Raw genomic sequence first — 22,453 nt, forward strand, 5'->3', positions numbered from 1 at the left:
TAGAAAATATAAACAGACCAATCACAAGCACTGAAATTGAGACTGTGATTAAAAATCTCCAACAAACAAAAGCCCAGGACCAAATGGCTTCACAGGTGAATTCTATCAAACATTTAGAGAAGAGCTAACACCTATCCTTCTCAAAGCCCTGTTAGGACTAGCAGGGCCTGAGTTAGGAGTAGTGTCAGGGCCTTAGTTAGCAGTAGTGTCAAGGCCTTAGTTAGGGACAGTGTCAGGGCCTTAGTTACGACTAGCGTCAGAGCCTATGTTAGGAATCGTGTCAGGGGCTGAGTTAGGAGTAGTGTCAGGGCCTTAGTTAGGGACAGTGTCAGGGCCTGAGTTAGGAGCAGTGTCAAGGCTTTAGTTAGGGTCAGTGTCATGGCCAGAGTTAGGTGTACTGTCAGGGCCTTAGATAGGGACAGTATCAGGTCCTGAGTTAGTAGTAGTGTCAAGGCCTTACTTACGGACAGTGTCAGGGCCTTAGTTAGGAGTAGCATCAGAGCCTTTGTTAGTTATCGTGTCAGGGCCTATGTTAGGAGTAGTGTCAGGTCCTTAGTTAGGGACAGTGTCAGGGCCTGAGATAGGATTAGTGCCATGGCCTGAGTTAGCAGTAGTGTCAGGCCTTAGTTAGGATTAGCATCAGAGCCTTTGTTAGGAGCAGCCTTGTCTCGTCCTGATCTTAGAGGAAATGGTTTCAGTTTTTCACCATTGAGAACGATGTTGGCTGTGGGTTTGTCATATATGGCCTTTATTATGTCGAGGTAAGTTCACTCTGTGCCTACTTTCTGGAGGGTTTTTTTATTATAAATGGGTGTTGAATTTTGTCAAAAGCTTTTTCTGCATCTCAATAGGTAATCAATATTATCTCAATAGAGATAATCATATGGTTTTTCTCCTTCAATTTGTTAATATGGTTTATCACATTGATTGATTTGCGTATATTGAAGAATCCTTGCATTCCTAGGATAAACCCCACTTGATCATGATGTATGATCCTTTTAATGTGCTGTTGGATTCTGTTTGCTAGTATTTGTTGAGGAGTTTTGCATCTATGCTCATCAGTGATATTGGCCTTTAGTTTTCTTTCTTTGTGACATCTTTGTCTGGTTTTGGTATCAGGGTGATGGTGGCCTCGTAGAATGAGTTTGGGAGTGTTCCTCCCTCTACTATATTTTGGAACATAGAGAATAGACTTGAGGACATGGGGCAGGGGAAGGGTAAGCTGGGATGAAGTGAGAGAGTGGCATGGACATATATACACTACCAAATGTAAAATAGATAGCTAGTGGGAAGCAGCCACATAGCACAGGGAGATCAGCTCAGTGCTTTGTGACCACCTAGAGGGGTGGGATAGGGAAGGCGGGAGGGAGGCGCAAGAGGGAGGAGATATGGGGATATATGTATATGTATAGCTGATTCACTTTGTTATAAAGCAGAAACTAACACACCATTGTAAAGCAATTATACTCCAATAAAGATGTTTAAAAAAAAAAAAAGGATCCAGTTAATGTGATTTTTGGAGGCTTAAAGGGGTGACCCTGTGAAATCAGGAAAACAAATGGTAAGGAAATTAAACTCAAATTGAGCAATTATTCCTAGGAAGATGGCCTTACACTTGCACATATGGGTGGTGGTGTACAAAAGTGGTTTTACTGTCATTTAGAAGAAGAATCCCACAGTGATATTGAGGAGGCCACAACTATCCACCTACAGGATGAATTTTTTTAAATGTCTTAATGCCACATGAATGCCTTGCTGTGGTTTGTCACAAACTCCTGATTCAAAAAGGCCTGTTTTTCTTTCCACATAGATGGAAAACAATCTGAAAAAAACATATATATGTATGTATAACTGAATCACTTTGCTGTACACCTGAAACTAACCCAACACTGTAAATGAAATATAATTTTTTTTAAAAGGTAAAAAATAAATATACATAAAAAATGCTAATAACCTATAATGAAAACCTATAGTTTTCTGTTATCCTGATTTCTTGTGAAACTGGTCAGAAATTTGTATATTCCTTCAATATGTTAGGGTTTACTCCTCTTCTTAACTTGATTATCAAATAATCCAAGAGCCTAATCATTGATTCTGTTTGAAATTTATCTCTTCCTCTGCATAAATTATTGCTTTGGGTATGATACAAAAAATTTTTTGTTATATTTCTCATTGTTTGGTGCATTTATAAATATATGTGCCACATTACTGATTGTATTCCACTTGGACTGGGTGACCAACAGAATTGTTGTACACACTTGAATTTCCTAACTGAACACCATAGCTTGTTCATTAAGGGAAATGGTCCCTGATCTTGCATAGTTGGGGCCTGAAAATTGCAGGGGAATATGTATTGGATAGGAAAAATTTTTTTTTCTGGCTGTGCTACGTGGCTTGCAAAATCTTAGTTCCCAGACGAGGGATTGAACCTGTGCCCTCAGCAGTGAAAGCGCGGAGTCCTAACCACTGGAGCACCAGGGAATTCCTGGAAATTTTTAATTCTGGTTATTAAGGACGCAAAAAACCACCACACATCCACTGTCTCCATCATTTCATAAAAGAAAAACCGGGACTTCCCTGGTGGCGCAGTGGTTAAGAATTCACCTGCCAATGCAGGGGACACGGGTTCGAGCCCTGGTCTGGGAAGATCCCACATGCCGCGGAGCAACTAAGCCCGTGTGCCACAACTAATGAGCCTGAGCTCTAGAGCCCGCGAACCACAACTACTGAGCCCGTGTGCCACAACTACTGAAGCCCGCACGCCTAGAGCCCGTGCTCCACAACAAGAGAAGCCACCGTGATGAGAAGCCCCCGCACCGCAACGAAGAGTAGCCCCCAGCTCTCCACAACTATAGAAAGCCCACGGGCAGCAACGAAGACCCAACGCAGCCAAAAATAATAAATAAATTAAAAAATGAAAAGAAAAACCATCTTAACACCTAAAGGATAGGAAGGACCTAATTTCAGACCTAAAAAAAAACACGGCCTTTCCCGGGCAGGGACAGCTGTTGTTTGTACACTGACAATTTCACTGTAGAAACCTTCTGCCCCTGGCTTATGGATTTGAATCTTGTCTCTGATACTTCCTAGCTGTGTGACTTTGGGTAAGCAACTTTGCCTCTCTGTGCCTGTCTCCTTCTCCGGGTCATTGTGAGGATTAAATGATTTAACTAACCTATGTAAATTAAAGCCCTTGCTACAGAGGCTAGTGTAGATTTATCGTCGCCGATACTCACGAGTGACAACAGCGCCACCTAGTGGCTCTTCATCCCAGGTACAGACAAGCTGCTTCGGAGGAGGCATCCACACGGGCAGTGAGTGGGAACCTTGTGTAATGGCCAAGGCTGAGGGAGAAATAAGGAGAAAAGCCACAAATATTCATGGAATTATAAATAAAGTTGGATTCTCACTTTATGCCATATACAAAAGTTAATTCAAAACTGATCAAATATCTAAACGTAAGAGCTAAACCTATAAAACTCAAAGAATACAGGGCAAAAGCTACATGACATTGGGTTTGGCAATGATTTCTTGGACGTGACACCAAAAGCACAGGCAACAAAATAAAAATAGATAAATGACTACATCAAAATTAAAAACTTATGTGCATCAAAGGACACAATCAACAGAGTGAAAAAGGTAACCCAGGGGATGGGAGACAATATTTGCAAATCATTCATAAGAGGTTACTACTCAGGATATATAAGGAACTCTTATAATCCAATAACAAAAAACTAATGTCACCATTCAAAAATGGGCAAAGGAGTTGAATAAACATGTTTTCAAAAGTGTATACAAATGGTCAACAAGCATGTGAAAAGATGCTCAACATTACTAATCATTAGTGAAATGCAAATCAAAACTACAAGGAGGTGCCACCTCACATCCATCAGAATGGTTACTATCAAAGAAACAAAAGACAAGTGTTGGTGAGGATGTGGAGAAATTGGAAACTTTGTGCACTGTTGGTGGGAATGTAAAATGCTGCAGCCACTATGGAAAACAGTGTGGTGGTTACTAAAAAATTTAAAATAGAATTACCACATGACTCAGCAACTTCACTTCTGGGTGTATACCCAAATTAATTGAAAGCAAGATCTCAAAGAGATATTTGTACACCCATGTTCATAGCAGCATCAATCACTACAGCTAATCCATAGAAGCAACTTATATATCTCCATCATCAGACGCATGAATAAAGAAAATGTTATACACACACACACACACACACACACACACACAATGGAATAATATTCCATTGGACACAATGAAATACCAGTCCTGGGTCATTCTAAGGAAATTGTTCCATCCAAGTATCAAATGGTTTTCTAAATTTATAACCCATCACAGGCTCAAAGTCATGCCTCATTTTAATTGGCCTCCTATTTGGCCCATGACTTTCTTGCACAGACTTATTCTACTAGAACTTGTAATTGGCTTCCTTGGTTGTTACTGACATAACAAGCATATGTGTTCGCCTTATTTCCAAGATTTTCAGTCATAGCTTTTTTTAAATTTATTTTTTATTGAAGTATAGCTGATTTACAATGTTAATTTCTGCTGTGCAGCAGAGTGATTCAGTTATACATATATACATTCTTTTTTATATTCTTTTCCATTATGGTTTATCACAGGATATTGAATATAGTTCCCTATGCTATACAGTAGGACCTTGTTGTTTATCCATTCTACATGTAATATTTTGCAACTACTAACCCCAAACTCTGTCCATCCTTCCCTCACCGCCCTTCCCCTTGGCAACCACAAGTTTGTTCTCCGTCTGTGAGTCTGTTTCTGTTTCATAGATAGGTTCATTTGTGCTGCATTTTAGATTACACATATAAGTGATATAATATGGTATTTGTCCTTCACTTTCTGACTTACTTCACTTAGTATGATAATTCTAGTTGCATCCATATTGCTGCAAATGGCATTATTTCATTCTTTTTTATGGCTGAGTAGTATTCCATTGTATATATGTGCCACATCTTCTTTATCCATTCATCTGCCAATGGACATTTAGGTTGTTTCCATGTCTTGGCTATTGTGAATAGTGCTGCTATGAACACAGGGGTACATTTATCTTTTTGAATTATAGTTTTGTCCAGATATATGCCTAGGAGCAGGACTGCTGGATCATATGGTAATTCTATTTTTAGTTTTCTGAGGAACCTCCATACTGTTTTCCATAGTGGCTGCACCAACTTATTAATACATTCCAACCAACAGTGTAGGTGGGTTCCCTTTTCTCTACACCCTCTTCAGCATTTGTTATTTGTAGATTTTTTAATGATGGCCATTCTGACTGGTATGAGGTGGTACCTCATCGTATTGTAGTTTTGATTTGCATTTCTCTAATAATTAGTGACGTTAAGCATCTTTTCATTTTTTTTTTAAACACCTTTATTAGAATATATAATTGCTTTACAATGGTGTGCTAGTTTCTGCTTTATAACAAAGTGAGCACCTTTTCATGTGCCTATTGGCTATCTGTATGTCTTCTTTGGAGAAATGTCTATTTAGGTCTTCTGCCCATTTTTCAATTTGGTTGTTTTTTTGTTGTTGAGTTGTATGAGTTGTTTGTACATTTTGGAAATAAAGCTCTTGCAAATATTTTCTCCCATTCCATAGGTTGTCTTTTCATTTTGTTTATGGTTCTCAGTCATAACTTTTTTTTTAGTCATAAGTTCTTAATCATAGCATTTCTTATGCTAAATCCAATTTCTTTGCAAAAACTCTTTTCTTCAGGCTCCTTGAATTCTTGCTCTAACATGGACCGTGTACTTTCCAGTCCTGCTAAAAATGTATCATCCTCGGATTTTTTTTATAATTGCACAGCTAGGTTATGTCCATAACACTAATGGTCCCCACTGGTGCCTCTCCTAGAGATAGCTCTTGTTGAAAGTTTCAGGTGTATATGGTTTAACATCTTTTCTAGGTTTAGATGAACATACATGCCTACACATAATTTATTTTCAGAACGTGGTACACATAGGAAAAAATATATGCATGAGAATTTTCATTGTAGAAAGACTTCTAGTGGAAAAAAATGTGAGCAACCCAAATTTCCATCACCCGGGGCATAGGTAAGCAAATAATAGTACATTGAATATTATGCAGCTATTCAAAAGCATGAAGGAGCTCTGTTACTGGCTTTGAAAAATGGTTAAGCAGAAAAAACCACTTGCATAATTATATAACTTAGGTCTGCTCACCAGCATGCAGTAAAGCCAATCTACTGACACCAGGTTGTGAAGGGAAGTGCAGCATTTATTTCAGGGCACCAAGCAAGGAGTCCAGGGCAGTTAGTGCTCAAAACACCCAAACTCCCCACAAGTTTCAGCAACACAGTTTTAAATGCAAGGTGAGGGAGAGGCGTCCCAGGGTGTGTGGTCAGCTCGTGCATAATTCTCTGATTGGTTGATGGTGAGGTAATGTTGCCAGAGCTGACCCAGGTGTTTGTTCACAAACCTCCAACCCCCTTACCTTTGGCAGGAGTTAACATAAATCTTTAAGTTAAAGGTCCAGAGATAAGAAAGAAAGCTGCAAACAAACAAACAAAAAAAACAGATGGAACCAGCTGGGACCAAGATGCCTGGAATCTGACCTCCAGCAGCCTCTGAGCCTCATTATATGCTGGTTTTACTACATTAGCATATTAAATGACACACACCTACCAGCGGCCAGGGCCAGAGGTTAAGGACCAAAAGGAGGATGAAAAGGGGGTGGCACCCCACTCCCTCGGAAAAAGCCCTGCCCCTTCCCTGGTAGAATAATGCATATGCCTCCCTATCATTAGCTTCACTCCTCCTCCCTTTGTCTTTACTCTTTCAAATTGAATCACTCTCCCCAGGTGGGCGAGAAGTTGATCTGTGAACTTAGTTCCCGCTTCCCCATTCTTTGGCCAAGGAATAAAGTTTGTGTGTGCTGTGTCAGTCTCAGCTTCAGTTTCCTTATCCGCCTTGTGATGAAAATGGTGCCGCCATAAGGCATTACAGCTGCCCCCCACCCCACCCCACCCCACCCCCACCCCCACCCCAGTGAGCCCTGAGGGAACTCAGGATGGAAACAAACGGGTTGCCTGTTGCCAAGCCCTCAGCCACTGCAGCCACCCCAAAGGTGCACCCGCAGGGGGCTCAGGATGGGAAAGAACAGGATACCAGCCCTAGGTAGCTAAGTTTCATATCAAAGGAATGATTACAATGAGCCCGGACTCTTGCATATTCCTATGTATAGAAAAGAGCTAAATTCATTAACTTGAGAGGTCTGGTTTCCTTTAATTAACCATAATCTTTTGATGTTCCGACTGCCTGGTTTTTGTTGCAAAAACTCCTGTATATCCTGGCTCCTCCCTTGTCTCTTCGGAGCAGTCCCCCAGAGCTAGCTGAGAGGCTGCCTCCAGGGCTTGAAGTCCTCAGTCCACCAAATAAAACATAATTCTCAACTTTTAGGTTGTGCATTTTTTTCCCAGTCAACAGCCTACTCTAACACAAATGGAAAAAGAACCCTCCCCCAATGAGGCAGAGAACTTTGGCCAGGCTGGGGCCCAAGCAGGGTCCAGAGAACTTAATTAGCTAACAGTAACAGGGCAGTGTCACAAGGGTTAACATCATTCATCCTCAGGCTCCAGTAGGTCTGGAGGCTAAGAGCTCATGGTCACCAAGTAGTTAATTTCTTCCACTTGGTGGGGCGGGTTTAGCATCTGAAAAACAACTCAGGAAATGTGCACCAGATACTATTATCTAGGTACTTCAGAGAAGAGCTAAAGCAGAGGATATGGGGGGCAGGTCTGTCCCAGGAAGGCCCCCAAAGGGTCCTGCTCCGTTACAGGTGTGGCCATTAGTTATGAGTCCCAAATACCATGAAGAGGTGGGTACTCAGGGAAAGACGCATTCCAGATGTGACTTAATGCAGGTTCAGGAAATATTTACTAAAAACCTGCTACACCTGAATACTGGACTGTGTCCACAAATGATGTCTGGAAACGTCTCATCCAATCCAACATTCCAGAGTTTTCTCCTCTCATCATCTTCTCTTTTCCCTGCACCCTCTCTCCTGAGTTACCCTCCACCAGACAAGCCGGAATCTTAAACCAGAACACACAATAGGCATGCTCACTACCCAGAAGGCACCCAGGGCGGGTTTCTATGGCAGTACCCTGAACACTCACAGGCATCTTCCTTGAAATCACTTAGGAACACAAGGATATTCCAGGGAAATCTTAGTGAGGACTCTGCAACTTGGGGGAACTAAATCAACGTCTAAGTTCAATACAACCTCAAATTAACAGGACAACAGAATTTGTTATAGTCTAGAACTCAATGCAACGATTCTAAAGTTCATTTGAAAAAATACATTTAAAGGAACAGCCAAGAATTTCTGAGCACTTAGCACATTCAGGCTTTTTTAGTCTTTAATCATTTCAAGATAGAGCAAACAAAATATTGTTACTGGAGCACCCTGGACAGTGTAGAACTGAGTTAATATTTAGAGCTGGGCGTGCACACAGGTTTCTGTAGGATAACAATGGAATTCCAAAGCAGTGAGTAAGGTGAGGATTATCCAAATGTCAGATGACTATCTTTTTCATAATTAAAATTGGTATTCAGTGTGCATCAAGGATATAAATGCAAAACAATGCAACTGTAAAAATATTAAAAGAATTAGTGATTTAAGAAAATTTTTAAACAGCAAAGCCAAAGAATGACAGAAACCTGGAGGCAATTAACAAAAAGACTGATACAACAAATATCATTTACAAAAACAACCTCCAATAGTTAGTTTACATATCACTGCAAATCCACTTGTAGGGATCTGTGCCAGGGAGACAACTAGGCATGAGCCCAGGTTTGAGTCCAAAGACAGTCACAGCAGCTACAACTGAGTTATATTGGCCACAGCAGGGATTTAGTTCAAGTATTAAGTGCTAAGGACATAAGTTTCTGGAGTTCCAAGTGCACATCATTTGGTAAAGTCACTCGGCGGCAGGTTAATCCGCGGATGGCTGATGGGCGGGATCAGGCGGGCCCAAGGGCAGGCAGAGCCACTCCCCCTCCCACCTTCCCATCCCACTGACACTCAGAGCATCTCTTAATTCGCCAGGTGCAGTTTAGAGTTGGTGCAGCTTACAGTTGGCCGCATTTGGGCCAGGACGGAGGCAGCGCCGGAAGAGGCTGGGCAGCAGGGTTGAAAATGAAATTGAGGTGGGCTTGCACCCGGCACCTGCCCTGCTCGGGGTGAGGCACATCCCACAAAGCAGCCAGGCTAGTCCTCCCTCCAATCCCACCCCTGCTTGGTGACTGCGTTGGGGGCACAGGGTTGTGTCCTGGGAAGGGCTAACCCTTTTAGAAAGGAGCTTTGCACCTCTAACCCTGCAGAAATCGGCGCTCAGACGCTGTGGGGCTGGAGGAGAGGGACACGAAGGCACAAAACTGTGGGTGCATCATGCACAGATCTTCCTAATTCCAGAAGAGGAAGGAAGGTAGGTGAGCTGTGTGGGCTGAGTCCGGAGGACCAAGACTGGAGATAGGTGGGTGGAGTAGCAGTTCAGAGGTAGGGGTGTGTGTGTGTGTGTGTGTGTGTGTGTGTGTGTGTGTGTTAGAGAAAGTCTAGGGGACACCCGGGCTACACACCTGACTCGTACTAGCAAGCACTTTGACCATAGTGTCTCGTGAATCTGTGTGTGGAAAAGAAACATAATCAACAATTTTCTTAAATTCCCATGAGTATCTTCCCAGGTCCCCTGTCTTTTACTACAGGACACTGCTCTGACAATTTAGGGGCAGTCCCTCTTGTTGGTGTGATTGGAAAACGTGTGTCGCTAGTAACCTGATGCTTTATTTGAAGTCATAGTTAAAAAAAAAGTTCCCAGGCAACTACACAGAGATGTTTAACAAAACCATGTTTTTTAAGGGCCTCTCCCCTTCAGGGTCATCGCCTTCAGGACAGCAATGACCGGCAGGGCCAGGGTTCGAGCCCGAGGCAGAGTGCGCAATCCAGCATCCGTGGAGCCTGCTAAGCCTGAGGTGGCTAGGGGTTCCCGAATGCCTGAAGTACCCAGAACCGACCCACCACGGAGCTTCGCTTCGTTGACACAGTGAGATGTGGCACAGCAGTGAGCTTCCTAATGTTCCTAAAGATGCGTTGCTGGGTCAGTACAGTTCAGGTTTAGAGTTCTCTCCTGCTGAGAGAGAACTAATGCATCTTGTAAGAAAAGTCAGATTCTACGGCTGCCGGTGTGGGCAACTCTAAGCTGCACCTGGCGAATTAAGAGATGCTCTGAGTGTCAGTGGGATGGGAAGGTGGGAGGGGGAGTGGCTCTGCCTGCCCTTGGGCCCGCCTGATCCCGCCCATCAGCCATCCGCGGATTAACCTGCCGCCGAGTGACTTTACCAAATGATGTGCACTTGGAACTCCAGAAACTTATGTCCTTAGCACTTAATACTTGAACTAAATCCCTGCTGTGGCCAATATAACTCAGTTGTAGCTGCTGTGACTGTCTTTGGACTCAAACCTGGGCTCATGCCTAGTTGTCTCCCTGGCACAGATCCCTACAAGTGGATTTGCAGTGATATGTAAGCTAACTATTGGAGGTTGTTTTTGTAAATGATATTTGTTGTATCAGTCTTTTTGTTAATTGCCTCCAGGTTTCTGTCATTCTTTGGCTTTGCTGTTTAAAACAAACCGCTTCCCTTTCATGTGCATCTTCATAGATGCAAACAGACTTTCTTCCAACCTCCAGTGGATGGAAAGTCATCTACATCTCTTGGTCTCAGCCAGTGACTCCTCTTTGGGGAGTGATTTCAAAATGGACAATTTCAGGCAAGTGTTTGAACAGACTGAGTTGGATAGATTTTTTTAGTCTTGTTTAATACTTGCTATCCCTGCTGTCTCTATGCATTTCTGTCTCTCTTATCCCACATCTACTTTGCATGCTTTAGGGGGTCTTGCTTTGACCTCTGATGGGTCCCGGTGCTGGCCGGCAGTCACATGACCCCATCAGGTCCTGTTTCTTCTCCTCCCCCACCTGCTCAAGCCTCAACCCTTCCTCCTGCTCCTCCTCCGTCTTAATTTTCAGCCTTTAACATCAACTCCTATGTCACTGAGACAAATAAAGCATCAAAGCAGAACTTCAATGTTGTCTTCACCAAATCTCCACATCCTGGCCTTGGCCCCTCACCTGAGACCCTAGGGCACTGGCTCTGCTCCTACCTAAAGGAAAAATCTCCTGGGCCCCTTAGCCAATTCTCTATCCCCTGGCATCTCTCCTGCAATTCTCCTTTCTATCTCCCGAGTCCTAGATCATCCCCATCTGCCTACAACCAGCTGAGTTGACTCCCATCCAACAAGAATCCTCTCCTGCATCTGCTTTCCTCACAGTTACTTCCTTTCTCTTTGCTTCTCATCAAAGAAGTCTTGTCTCTACTCTGAACTCCAATCCTTATCGCCCTCATCCCTTCACTCCCATCAGGTGCTCTCCCCATTGCTCCACTGAAATGGCTCTTATCAGGCTTCCCCAGTACCCTCCACTTTGTCAAATCCCCAGGTCCGTCCTAGGTCCTCCTTGGTCTTGCCTATCACTTTTACTTGGAATAGCTGGGCCCTCTTTTCTCCTTGATTAACTCCTTCCATGTGGTGGTCAGGTCACCGCACACCCTTGGTTTTCCGCCAACCTCACTGGCCACTGCTATAGCTTCCCTTGGCTGGGTTCTCCTCCTGTCCTGTCCATATGCCCAGGACCTAGTCCTTGGGCCTCTTCTCCTTGGTACAGGCACTCACACCCTTGGTCATCTTATCAGTATCACGGCTTTAAGTGCGACCTGGTATGTGGACAAGTTCCCTCTCCTGCACTAAACAAACATCCCCATGCATGTCTCATGCTCCTGATTTGCCCTCCCAGACAATTCCTAACTACTTCATCTGATGACTTTCTTCCAGTTGTTTAGGCCAAAGTCTTTGGATTCACCCTCTCTTGACCTCAAACCCTTCACATAAACAACCAGGAAATACTGTTGTCCCTGACTTTCAAAAAATATCCAGTCTCTGATCATTTCTCATCCCCTCTATTACTACCCTCTGGGCCAAACCACCAGCATCCCTGGCTGGACCCCACAAATGGCCACCTAACTGGTCTTCTTGCTTCTGCCCTGGTCTCATCCTCAGTCTGTTCCCAGCACAGAACCAGTAACTTGGACTCACGTTCAACCCACAGCCTGTAAGAGTTCACATTTTCTCAGAGTCACAGATTTCCTTAAGATGGCCTCCCTCCCACTACCTCTCCGAGTCCTCCTGCTTCTCCCTCTCTTGTTCATCTTGCTCTCCCTTCAACATTTCTTCCTTAGGAGCTTGCTCTTTCCTCCACCTGAGGCTTGTGTAACCTTGTTAATTCACTGCCTCCGAGTCTGTTTCAGCGTCAACTTCGCACTGAGGCTCTGCTTTGTCCCCCATGAATTAATGCAACCAGCCCCTTTCATACCCCACCTTCCCAATAACTCCCAATTTTCCATACTTGGCTTTGTTCTACTTTTTTCATTTCCCTAGCAATTATCATATGCATGCCATATAAGTTAGTCATCAATTTATTTTCTGTCACTGGAATATGAGATTTTCAAGGAAGTTCCTTTGCTTTATGCTCCGATACATGGCATCATGGCACATGGCAGGCATATGATAATTTTTGGGTGACGGTCGAACATATGGATAACATTACTCTTTATTTTTATCTCCAAAAACTTGCAGGCTCAGCAACCTCATCAAATCCAGCCTAGACTCAAGCAGCTGTGGGATGATAGCCACGTGGCTGGTGCTGGACCACCAACAGGAGCAGACGGAACACCTCAGCCTTCAGGTAAAAAGAGGGAAGAAGAAAGATTTGGTGAGGGGCAGAGGATGTTTAATATGTGACGGTACGCAACAGCGATAAAATTCTAGACAGACAGCCTCGGTGTTCCCGTGATGTTTGGCAGGATGGGAAGAATGTAGAGCTCTCAACTATCTCCTGCAGTGAATTATCTGGCTATCAATGCTTTATTCCGCTTAGATTTTAAGGCTTATGGAAAAAGAAATAGAGGTCATTATTCATAAGCTAATTCAATGTAATTGCTTTTCAGATTTAGAAAATGCATTGGTATGACAACTATAAGTTAACTAGGAGTTCGGGGAACATGATTTTTCTTGGGTTCGTGAATCGCTATACTGAAAGGTTGAGCAGTTCCTCAGATGTTTACCTACATTATATTATCCTCACAGGTGAATGGTTATCATTATACAGGTAAGCCCACAGGCTCAGATGTTGTCATTTGCCAAGGATTTGGGTAATGCAGTGAAACCTTAGATCTGATTCTCCAACCACCTTTTTAAAACATTTTTAAAATTTTTATTGTGGTAAGAACAATAGAGTTCTACCCGCTTATTGTATTTTTTTTTTTTATGGCTATGTTGGGTCTTCATTTCTGTGCGAGAGCTTTCTCCAGTTGTGGCAAGTGGGGGGCCACTCTTCATCGTGGTGCGCGGGCCTCTCACTATCGCGGCCTCTCTTGTTGCGGAGCACAGGCTCCAGACACGCAGGCTCAGCAATTGTGGCTCATGGGCCCAGTCGCTCCGCGGCATGTGGGATCTTCCCAGACCAGGGCCCGAACCCCTGTCCTCTGCATTAGCAGGCAGATTCTCAACCACTGCGCCACCAGGGAAGCCCCTCTTATTGTATTTTTAAATGTACAGCACAGTATTAACTATAGGCACAATGTTGTACTACAGATCTCTAGAACTAACTTATCTTGCATAACTCTAATTTTACACCTGTTGAATAGCAAATCTCTATTTCCCCTGTCCCACTCCCTGAAAACCACCATTCTACTCTCCGCTTCTGAGTGTGACTATTTTCAATATATAAGTGGAATTATGCAGTATTTGTCCTTTTGTGACTGTCCTCAAGGTTCATTCATGTTGTTACATATTGCAAGATTTCTTTTTTTTTTAATTTATTTTTATTTATTTATTTTTGGCTGCGTTGGGTCTTCATTGCCGCACACAGGCTTTCTCTAGTTGTGGCGAGCAGGGGCTACTCTTCGTTGCGGTGCATGGGCTTCTCATTGTGGTGGCTTCTCTTGTTGCAGAGCACAGGCTCCAGGCGGGCGGGCTTCAGTAGTTGTGGCACGTGGGCTCAGTAGTTGTGGCTCGTGGGCTCTAGAGCGCAGGCTCAGTAGTTGTGGGGCACGGGCTTAGTTGCTCCGCAGCATGTGGGATCTTCCCGGACCAGGGCTTGAACCTGTGTCCCCTGCATTGGCAGGCAGATTCTTAACCACTTCACCACCAGGGAAGCCCATAGATTTCATTTTTTAATGTTGAACAATATTCCAGTTGAAGAATCTTGTATTCTGAACCAAAACCAGATGAAACAAGACAAATATTAGAGCAGGGAGGAATGAGGTGCTAAGGCAAACACAGATGTGGACTGGGGACTTGTTGGGAAAAGCTTCCAAGACTCTTCTTTTCTGATGACCCATTGCTAAAATAATGTTGGATCCTTTGATATCTTTTCTACCTCAAACAATCTTAACTCTTAATAGCTGGGGTGTAATATTGTCCTTTCTATTTACATTTCCCTTTTTGTGTAAATTAACAAGTTTCATGCTTGTTTACATGTAGAGGAACTTCAACTGGCATCTGGATTGCAGGAATCCTCACTGAGGGAGAGGAGGGATGTTGGCAGGGATTATCGAGACTTCGTGGTGAATACTCGGCAGAAATTAGGCCATGTTAGAGAGTCAACAAAAGGTATGCTGGTCGTTAACAATACAATGTTATAGAGTTGTTTAACTATCTATGATGCTTTATACCATCACCTTAAGTGGAGGTACCCTCTCACCTTCTCACATTTTTGTAATAACATTCACTTTTGCATAAACAAAGACTTAAGAGTCCTGGATGTACTCTTCATTTTCCTCTCTTCCTTTTATAGCCACTTAAGATAGAATGACCCAGTTCTTCGGTTGTGCTGAGATTTTTAAAAAACCCAGAAAACTAAACATTATTACATACAGTGGCTCCCCTCCCCCAATCCCCTGCTTTTGGCAAAGGTTTTCTTTTGTTATTTTTATTATCGTTAAATACCTTGATCCTTGAACTTCCTAAATGTGGGCTTGCATAAGGATTCACCTAAATTGATGTTAGGGATTCTGGATGCCAGGTGTATATAATTGCTTATGTTGTTTGTTGTCAGTCTCCTGGTTGGATCTAACTTTGGTTCTTAATATTGTGGTGTCCAAATTGTTTGGGGTCTGATCAGCCACTCTGTTTCAGGATTAACACGTGGCTCCATTTTTCAGGCACGCTAGGTAGCCCAGTAATGCTATTTTCAAACCATGTCCAGCTGAAGTCTTGTTCTCACAGGAATTTATACAAGTACAATGTCATCTATACGCCAGACATAGAGGGTGGAAGAAAACGTGAAGCTTTACTCTCTGAACTTGAAAAGTTATTGGGACATCGTTGTATATGTGATGGAAGCTCTTTATTATTACTTCACTCACTAGGGAAACGGTTAAGTAATATTCTACATTTTCCTGACATTGCTCTTTCTCTCCCATTTTTCACTCTATTAGAGCCAAACTCCCACTATTCCTGTGCAACAGTTTGTGGAGATATCCTGAACATCCCTTGCCCATAGGACCTGTAACAAACCCACATGCCATGTTTGATTATCATTGATATTCTCTAGTGTCTCATTTCACTGCTTAAACTGAATTTAATACAAAGGTAAAAAATATATCTTTTACCCTTTTTAATGGTACAATATGTCTCAAATGCTGATAATGAAGTTTTGAGTAAGTTTTTAAATTTCTTGTTCCCTCTAAAACTTTAGCAGAAAAAAACATTGGGAGAAGGACTTCCTATTTTATCCTATAAACTTCTACATCAAGGAACCAAATAATTTATAGGAGCTTGCTTAAGTAAAAAAAAGTTTTGACTTAAATATTTAATTCTGACTCTTTACTTTTGTCTTGTAAATCACATTTTCCACCTGCATGTGCCTTTTTCTGGGAAGGATTGCTCCTTCCACTGTGCTGTGTTGGACAGCACGCAATGGATTTGTCACACAATGGAGCTTAGTTTCCTTGGAAGAACTACGCGACCTTTTTTCTTTATCTCAGAAAAAGGAAGTGGTCAGCAAGTTGAAGAACCAGCCTGTGAAGATAACCTTTGAGCTCTCCAGAGAACTACAGACCACCTCGCCAGATTGCCTATGCTATTACAACATTCTCTTTAGAAGGTATGTTAGTAACATTGTTTGCTTGAGATTCAGTTGCGTTTTACTGTGTGTCAGTGATGCTGAACACAGCCATTTGCTTCTAGCATTTTGTATTCTTGACAAGTCCCACGTACTGAGAGGGTGAAGAATCTTTTGAGATGAAATGACACTGGAGCCTCAGCTAGGCATGTGCAAATTCCATGGATTTCCTCCATATTCTACTCCCTGCCCACCCCTACTTCCCATGGCTGCAACCTGTCTAGAAGAAGTAGCAGACATCAACTTTGTACATCCATGCTTATTTCTTTCTAGAGCAAATATACTTGTTTTCTGTTCTATATTCACTGTAATGAACAAATAGTCAAAATTAAAACTTGGAACACGTAGCCTGCAAAAGATATTTCAGTTCATTTCTAGGAATGAAGGACATACTGATGTCCTTTCCATGTTATACTGTTTTATATTATGAAAGAGAAAATTTGAGGTTAAATGAACCTCATTATGCACCTCAATAATGTAACTTACTTGTTATTAACAGTCATTATCAGATGTTTTGTGTTGTTAGTATAAACAAAATCACTGACAGATTTTTTTCCCCTCTAATGCATCCTTATGTGTGTTAACAAATGCTTAGTAATATTCACTGCACTTTCAACAAAACCTATTCTTCCAATTTCTAGAATGTTGGAGAAGATGGATTTGAACCAAGTTGGTTGCAACTATTACAATAAAAGTAAGAAGACTGAGTTCTACAAGAATAGGTATGTATGAAGTGTTGTATGAAGTGGAAAGTTTCACATTCTGCAGACATAATCATAGAAGCTTTTGAGACAGTTGCTCATTTGAAGTGGTGTATGATTTACAAGTGATCTTTTACATACTATCCAATGACTGAACAACTAAGTTACAATTGAAGTTACAATTTAAAATGGAAACTTAAAATTTTAAATTTACTCTAAAAATCCTAGCATGATAAGCATAAACTTTAAGATTGTCAGTTGTTGTATAAACCTTAGAAAATCAAAATAATCATCTCAAACTTGGGTAATTTCTCTGAAAATATTGTCAATCATAACACTTGTGTCTATGTGTATGTATTACTCCTTGGTATACGTGTATATAATTTACATATGTATATATCATATATATCCTCACATATGAGTATATATAATAGTTTAAGCCCATAGATGATAATAAAAATGGTTTAACAAAGATGTATTACTTATAACTAGCGCATCTGGTAAAAATCTCTGTTTGAAGGTCCTTCAAAAGACCAGTGATTATTAAAAATAAGAGAGGGGCTTCCCTGATGGCGCAGTGGTTGAGAGTCTGCCTGCCAATGCAGGGGACGCGGGTTCGGGCCCTGGTCTGGGAGGATCCCACATGCCGCGGAGCGACTGGGCCCGTGAGCCACAATTACTGAGCCTGCGCGTCTGGAGCCTGTGCTCCGCAACAAGAGAGGCCGCGATAGTGAGAGGCCCGCGCACCGCGATGAAGAATGGCCCCCACTTGCCGCAACTGGAGAAAGCCCTCACACAGAAACAAAGACCCAACACAGCCATAAATAAAAAAAAAAAAAAAAAAAAAGAGATTAAAACTGACTCTAAAAGTATCAGTTTTAGACAGTGAGTTTAGGTTCCCTAATACCTGGCTTTACGTCCAGAGCTGGGATCTTGACACCCACATCTAACTTATTTGCAGATTGGAAATCTGGCCTGGCTATGTTACTTCCATTCTTCCATATGAAACTGGTCTTACGCTCTGTGCTGATGTGAGCCATAAACTGCTCCGAATGGAAACTGCTTATGATTTAATATCACACACTCGTGAAAAAGCCAGAGAAGAAGATGCAAAAGAGAAAATTCTTAAAAAATTAGTTGGGTCATCTGTTCTTACAAAGTAAGTCTGCTTTTTGGAAACCTATCCAATCACTTCGACTTTTTTTCATTAGAGATGTTCCTAGGGTTTTTGAATGATTAAATGTAGACATTCAGAAGTAGAAATAGCATGAAAATGGCAAGAATCACTGGATAATTTTTCTCATCTGGTTATACAGCATGGGAGAGGAACATATGTCAATTGTAAACTCTGTGGTTCTTGTGAGTCCTACTGCTAATTCAGTTGTTGGCTCTGAACGCTCACTTGCACTCAAGAGAGTATGCATCTTCCAAATTTCTCTTTTCCTTTCTCTTTGTCTAGCTATTTTTAAAAATTAGTGCTTAATTATAATCTACTAGCAAATTTCCATTTGAAGGAAGTTTTTATTTTTAATCTCCCTCTACACCAGAAATCTTAAATTGATAAGAGGATGTTTTGGCTAAGTAACCTTAAATCCAATCTTTAAGAAGAGCAAAGTTGGAAGACTCGCACTTCCTAATTTCAAACCTTATTATGAAGCTACAGTAACCGAGACAGTGTGACGCTGGTATAAGTATAGACCTAAAAGTCAGTGAAATAGAATAGGGAATCCATGAAGTAACCCTCACTTTTATAGTCAGTTGACTTTAACAAGGGTATGGAGACAATTCAATCAGGGAAAGAATAGTCTTTTCAACAAGTATTGCTGGGATAGCTGGATATTCACCTGCCCCTTCATCACAGGATACACAAAATTAACTCAAATTTACTAAAAAATTAACTCAAAATAGACCTAACTAAAAGAGGTAAAAATATAAAATTCTTAGAAGAAAACTTAAGAGTAAATCTTGACTTTGAGTTAGGCAAAAACCTTATTAGATAAGACACCAAAAGCACAAGTAATGCCCAAAGAAACAAATAAATTGGACTTAACCAAATAAAATGTTTGTTCTTTAAGGTATACTGTCAAGAAAGTGAAAAGACAACTGGCAGAACAGGGGGAAATATTTGCAAATCACATGTAGTAAATAATTTGTATCTACATACATAAGGAATATTTACAATTCAATAAAAGAAACTCAACTTTAAAAAATGGGCAAAGGATCTGAATAGACATTTCTCCAAATAAAATATACAAATGGCCAATAATCACATGAGAAGATGCTCAACATCATTAGCCATCAGGGAAATGCAAATTAAAGCCACAATGAAATGCCACTTCCTATCTACTAGGATTGCTAAAATTTAAAAAGGAAAATGTTAACAAGTGTTGGCAAGGATGTGGAAAAATTGAAACCAACCATTATACACTGCTGGTATAAGTATGGCCTCTTTGGGAAACAGTCTGGCATTTCCTCAATGTGCTAAATATAGCATTACCATACGACCCAGCAATTCCACTCCAGGTTATATACCCAAGAGAAATAAAAACATATCCACCAAAATTGGTATATGAATGTCCACAACATCACTATTCATAATAGCTTGAGCATAAACAACCCAAATGTTCATCAACTGGTAAATGGATAAACACAAATGTGGTATATCTATACAATGATATATTATTTGTCAATAAAATGGAATGAAGTAGCAATACATGCTACAGCATGAATGAACCCTGAAAATATTATGCTAAGTGAAAGAAGCCAGTCGGGGAAGATCACATATTATATGACTCAATTTATATGAAATGTGATGAGTAGGCAAATGCATAGGGACCGTAAGTAAACTAGTGGTGGTTTAAGGACTGGGGGAATTGGGTGGAAACAAGGAGTGACTGCTCACGGTTCAGGTGTTTCTTCTTTGGGTGATGAAAATATTCTAAAATGGCGTGATGGTTGCACGACTCAGTAAGTACACTAAAAACCACTGGACTGCACACTTAAATGGGTGAATTGCATGTTATGTGAATTAATCTTAACAAAGCTATATATTCTGCAATTACTTGTAGGATTTTAAACCACTTCTTTCTTACATGGTTCCATGCAATAACGTCAGGAATAATACCATATATTATGATTATTCCACAGGTATAACAACAGAACCTACAGGGTGGATGATATTACTTGGGAGAAGTCTCCCAGCTCTACATTTACAAGGCCGGATGGCAGTGAAACCTCCTTTGTAGACTATTACAGGGAGGTATGAAATTTTATTTCTTCAAACATATTTGTCTTAAAAATTTTCATATTATACAGTTAAGTATATTTCTCAAGTCTTATTTAGACACATATATATGTACTTGTATATATTCTCCTTTTGGGGTATTATAGCTTGGCTTATATCTATTATCCATGTATTTGAGTGTTTTGTGTATAGGGTAATGTCACATAATTAGAATGCCTCCAAGATGGCCCTCCCTGTCAGGCTTAGAAGTGGCTATGGTGGTTTTAAACATGTAGATGGATTGTTAGGTAGAAAATAAAACATGGTAAGACTTCAGAAATGAGAACTTTATGTAGGAGTTTCAGCCCTACAGAACTTGGTTCAAAAAGAAGAAAAAAATGACCAATTACAATCTGAGGTGATGTCTGTTATGTGCTAAATCTCATAATTCCTCTATTTACTTATTTATTTATTTTTGGCTGTGTTGGGTCTCCGTTGCTGTGCACGGGCCTTCTCTAGTTTCAGCGAGTAGGGGCTACTCTCATTGCGGTGCGCGGGCTTCTCATTGCAGTGGCTTAGTTGCTCCGCAGCATGTGGGATCTTCCTGGACCAGGGCTCGAACCCGTGTCCCCTGCATTGGCAGGCGGATTCTTAACCACTGTGCCACCAGGGAAGTCCCTCCTCTATTTTTAATTTGAGTGCTCACAAATAAACTCAGGCCAGTTGGTGAGGTTGGTTTTCTAGCTTTAGCAGATGAGAGAAAGGTAATTAAAGGAATGGCAGATATTTGTGGCAAATGGAAAGAACTTATAAATGGATGATTTTCTTTAAAAAGCTTGTATTATGTTGGGACTCAAAACATAGCTACTTGGAACAATTGCAGGTACATAGCCCTCTGACAACCCTTCAAGGGAGGGTTATTATGACATTATCCTCATTTGTGTTTCACACTTATTGCTTGTTCATTCAATCCCAAAAGCATTTAGTGAGTGCCTACTGTATATCTTGGGTATACATTAGTAAGACAATTTAGTTCTCAGCTCTCAAGGCACTTGCATTCTCATGGCAGACAGAGAGATGACAAACAAGACGAAAACTATTCTAATAGTTATAAGGGATATGGAGATAATTAAAATTGGGTGGTATTATGGAGAATGTCTGGTGGCTATTAGTCTGCAAGGTCATGGAAAGCTTCTCTGTGAAGCTGATATGTAAATGGCAGCAAGGAGCAAGCTAGGTGCGGATGAGGGAGAAGAGGTAGTACAAAGGCACTATTTTCAGGGTGGGCATGGTGTACCCAGAGCCCAAACTAGGCTGGAGTGTTCTCTAGAGAAGTAAATTGGATTTTATTGTCAAGTCATATTATGTAGATATTTGTAAGATTTCTGTCTAATATACAGAGAATGGGCTGTATGGGGGTAAAAATGGGAGGCAGGGAAATCAGTGAGGAGGTTATTAAATCAGTTGACTTAAAAGATGATGGTGGCCTGGAGCAGGGTGGGAGAAGTAGGTGAAAATGGAGAGGACAAAGTGAAGGCTTGGTTGTAATAAGTGAGGGGATTGTTCTGGGATGAGATAGGCACAGATGGAATTGCAAACTGAAATATCAGTAAGTTAATTTTAAAGGTTTATTTCTGGCTTGAATAAAGTCTAATGAGAGTCAGGGAGACTCAGTGATCTCATCTGTTACCATTTTGTGGCTCTACCATCTCAACAAGAGGACTCCAAGGTTGTCATGTTAGAAGAAAAGAGGTAGAAGCAGCATACTGGCTCTTAGGTCCCTTAGACTGAAAGTGATAGGCTGATGCACTACTTTCACTCATATTTCTTTGTTAAAATTCAGTCCTACAGCCTGAACCTAACTAAGTGGACACTCTTTTCCTTCGTGTACAGATGTGGTGAGTTCATCATCTCTCTGCCAAAGGGTGTAAATAAAGTATGCTCTTTGGGCATGCCGATGAGTCTGGAGTCCCAGGGTGTAAAGCCTGGAGTTTTCATTTTGTGAATTATTAGCTCTTACCTAGTCCTTGGATTTTGATATGCAGTCACCTAGGCAGAATATATAGATGACCAAGAGGATGAAGTATTTCAGGAAAGAAGGATATGCGTCTCTGTAAAATGTTAAGATGAGGTTAAATGAGAGTGTATACATATGCCCAAATTCACCAAACTGTACACATTATGGGCAGATTTTTGTATATAAATTATACCTCAATAGAGCTGGGGGAAAAATACACAGTG

General features: G+C 41.3%; 1 protein-coding gene across 1 annotated transcript in view; it reads left to right on the forward strand.

Annotated features, from left to right (window-relative positions):
• Positions 1-9,950: 9,950 nt before the first annotated feature.
• PIWIL3 (piwi like RNA-mediated gene silencing 3) overlaps positions 9,951-22,453 on the forward strand; it is a 36,201-nt gene continuing 23,698 nt past the window's right edge. Inside the window, 10 exon segments of the mRNA XM_059895227.1 lie at positions 9,951-10,085; positions 10,088-10,114; positions 12,739-12,847; positions 14,647-14,775; positions 15,327-15,545; positions 15,668-15,672; positions 16,152-16,270; positions 16,930-17,010; positions 17,951-18,148; positions 20,137-20,248. Coding sequence (XP_059751210.1) covers positions 9,951-10,085; positions 10,088-10,114; positions 12,739-12,847; positions 14,647-14,775; positions 15,327-15,545; positions 15,668-15,672; positions 16,152-16,270; positions 16,930-17,010; positions 17,951-18,148; positions 20,137-20,248 — 1,134 coding nt within the window.

The sequence above is a fragment of the Balaenoptera ricei genome, chromosome 14 (genome assembly GCF_028023285.1).
Source record: "Balaenoptera ricei isolate mBalRic1 chromosome 14, mBalRic1.hap2, whole genome shotgun sequence".
Classification (NCBI taxonomy): domain Eukaryota; kingdom Metazoa; phylum Chordata; class Mammalia; order Artiodactyla; family Balaenopteridae; genus Balaenoptera; species Balaenoptera ricei.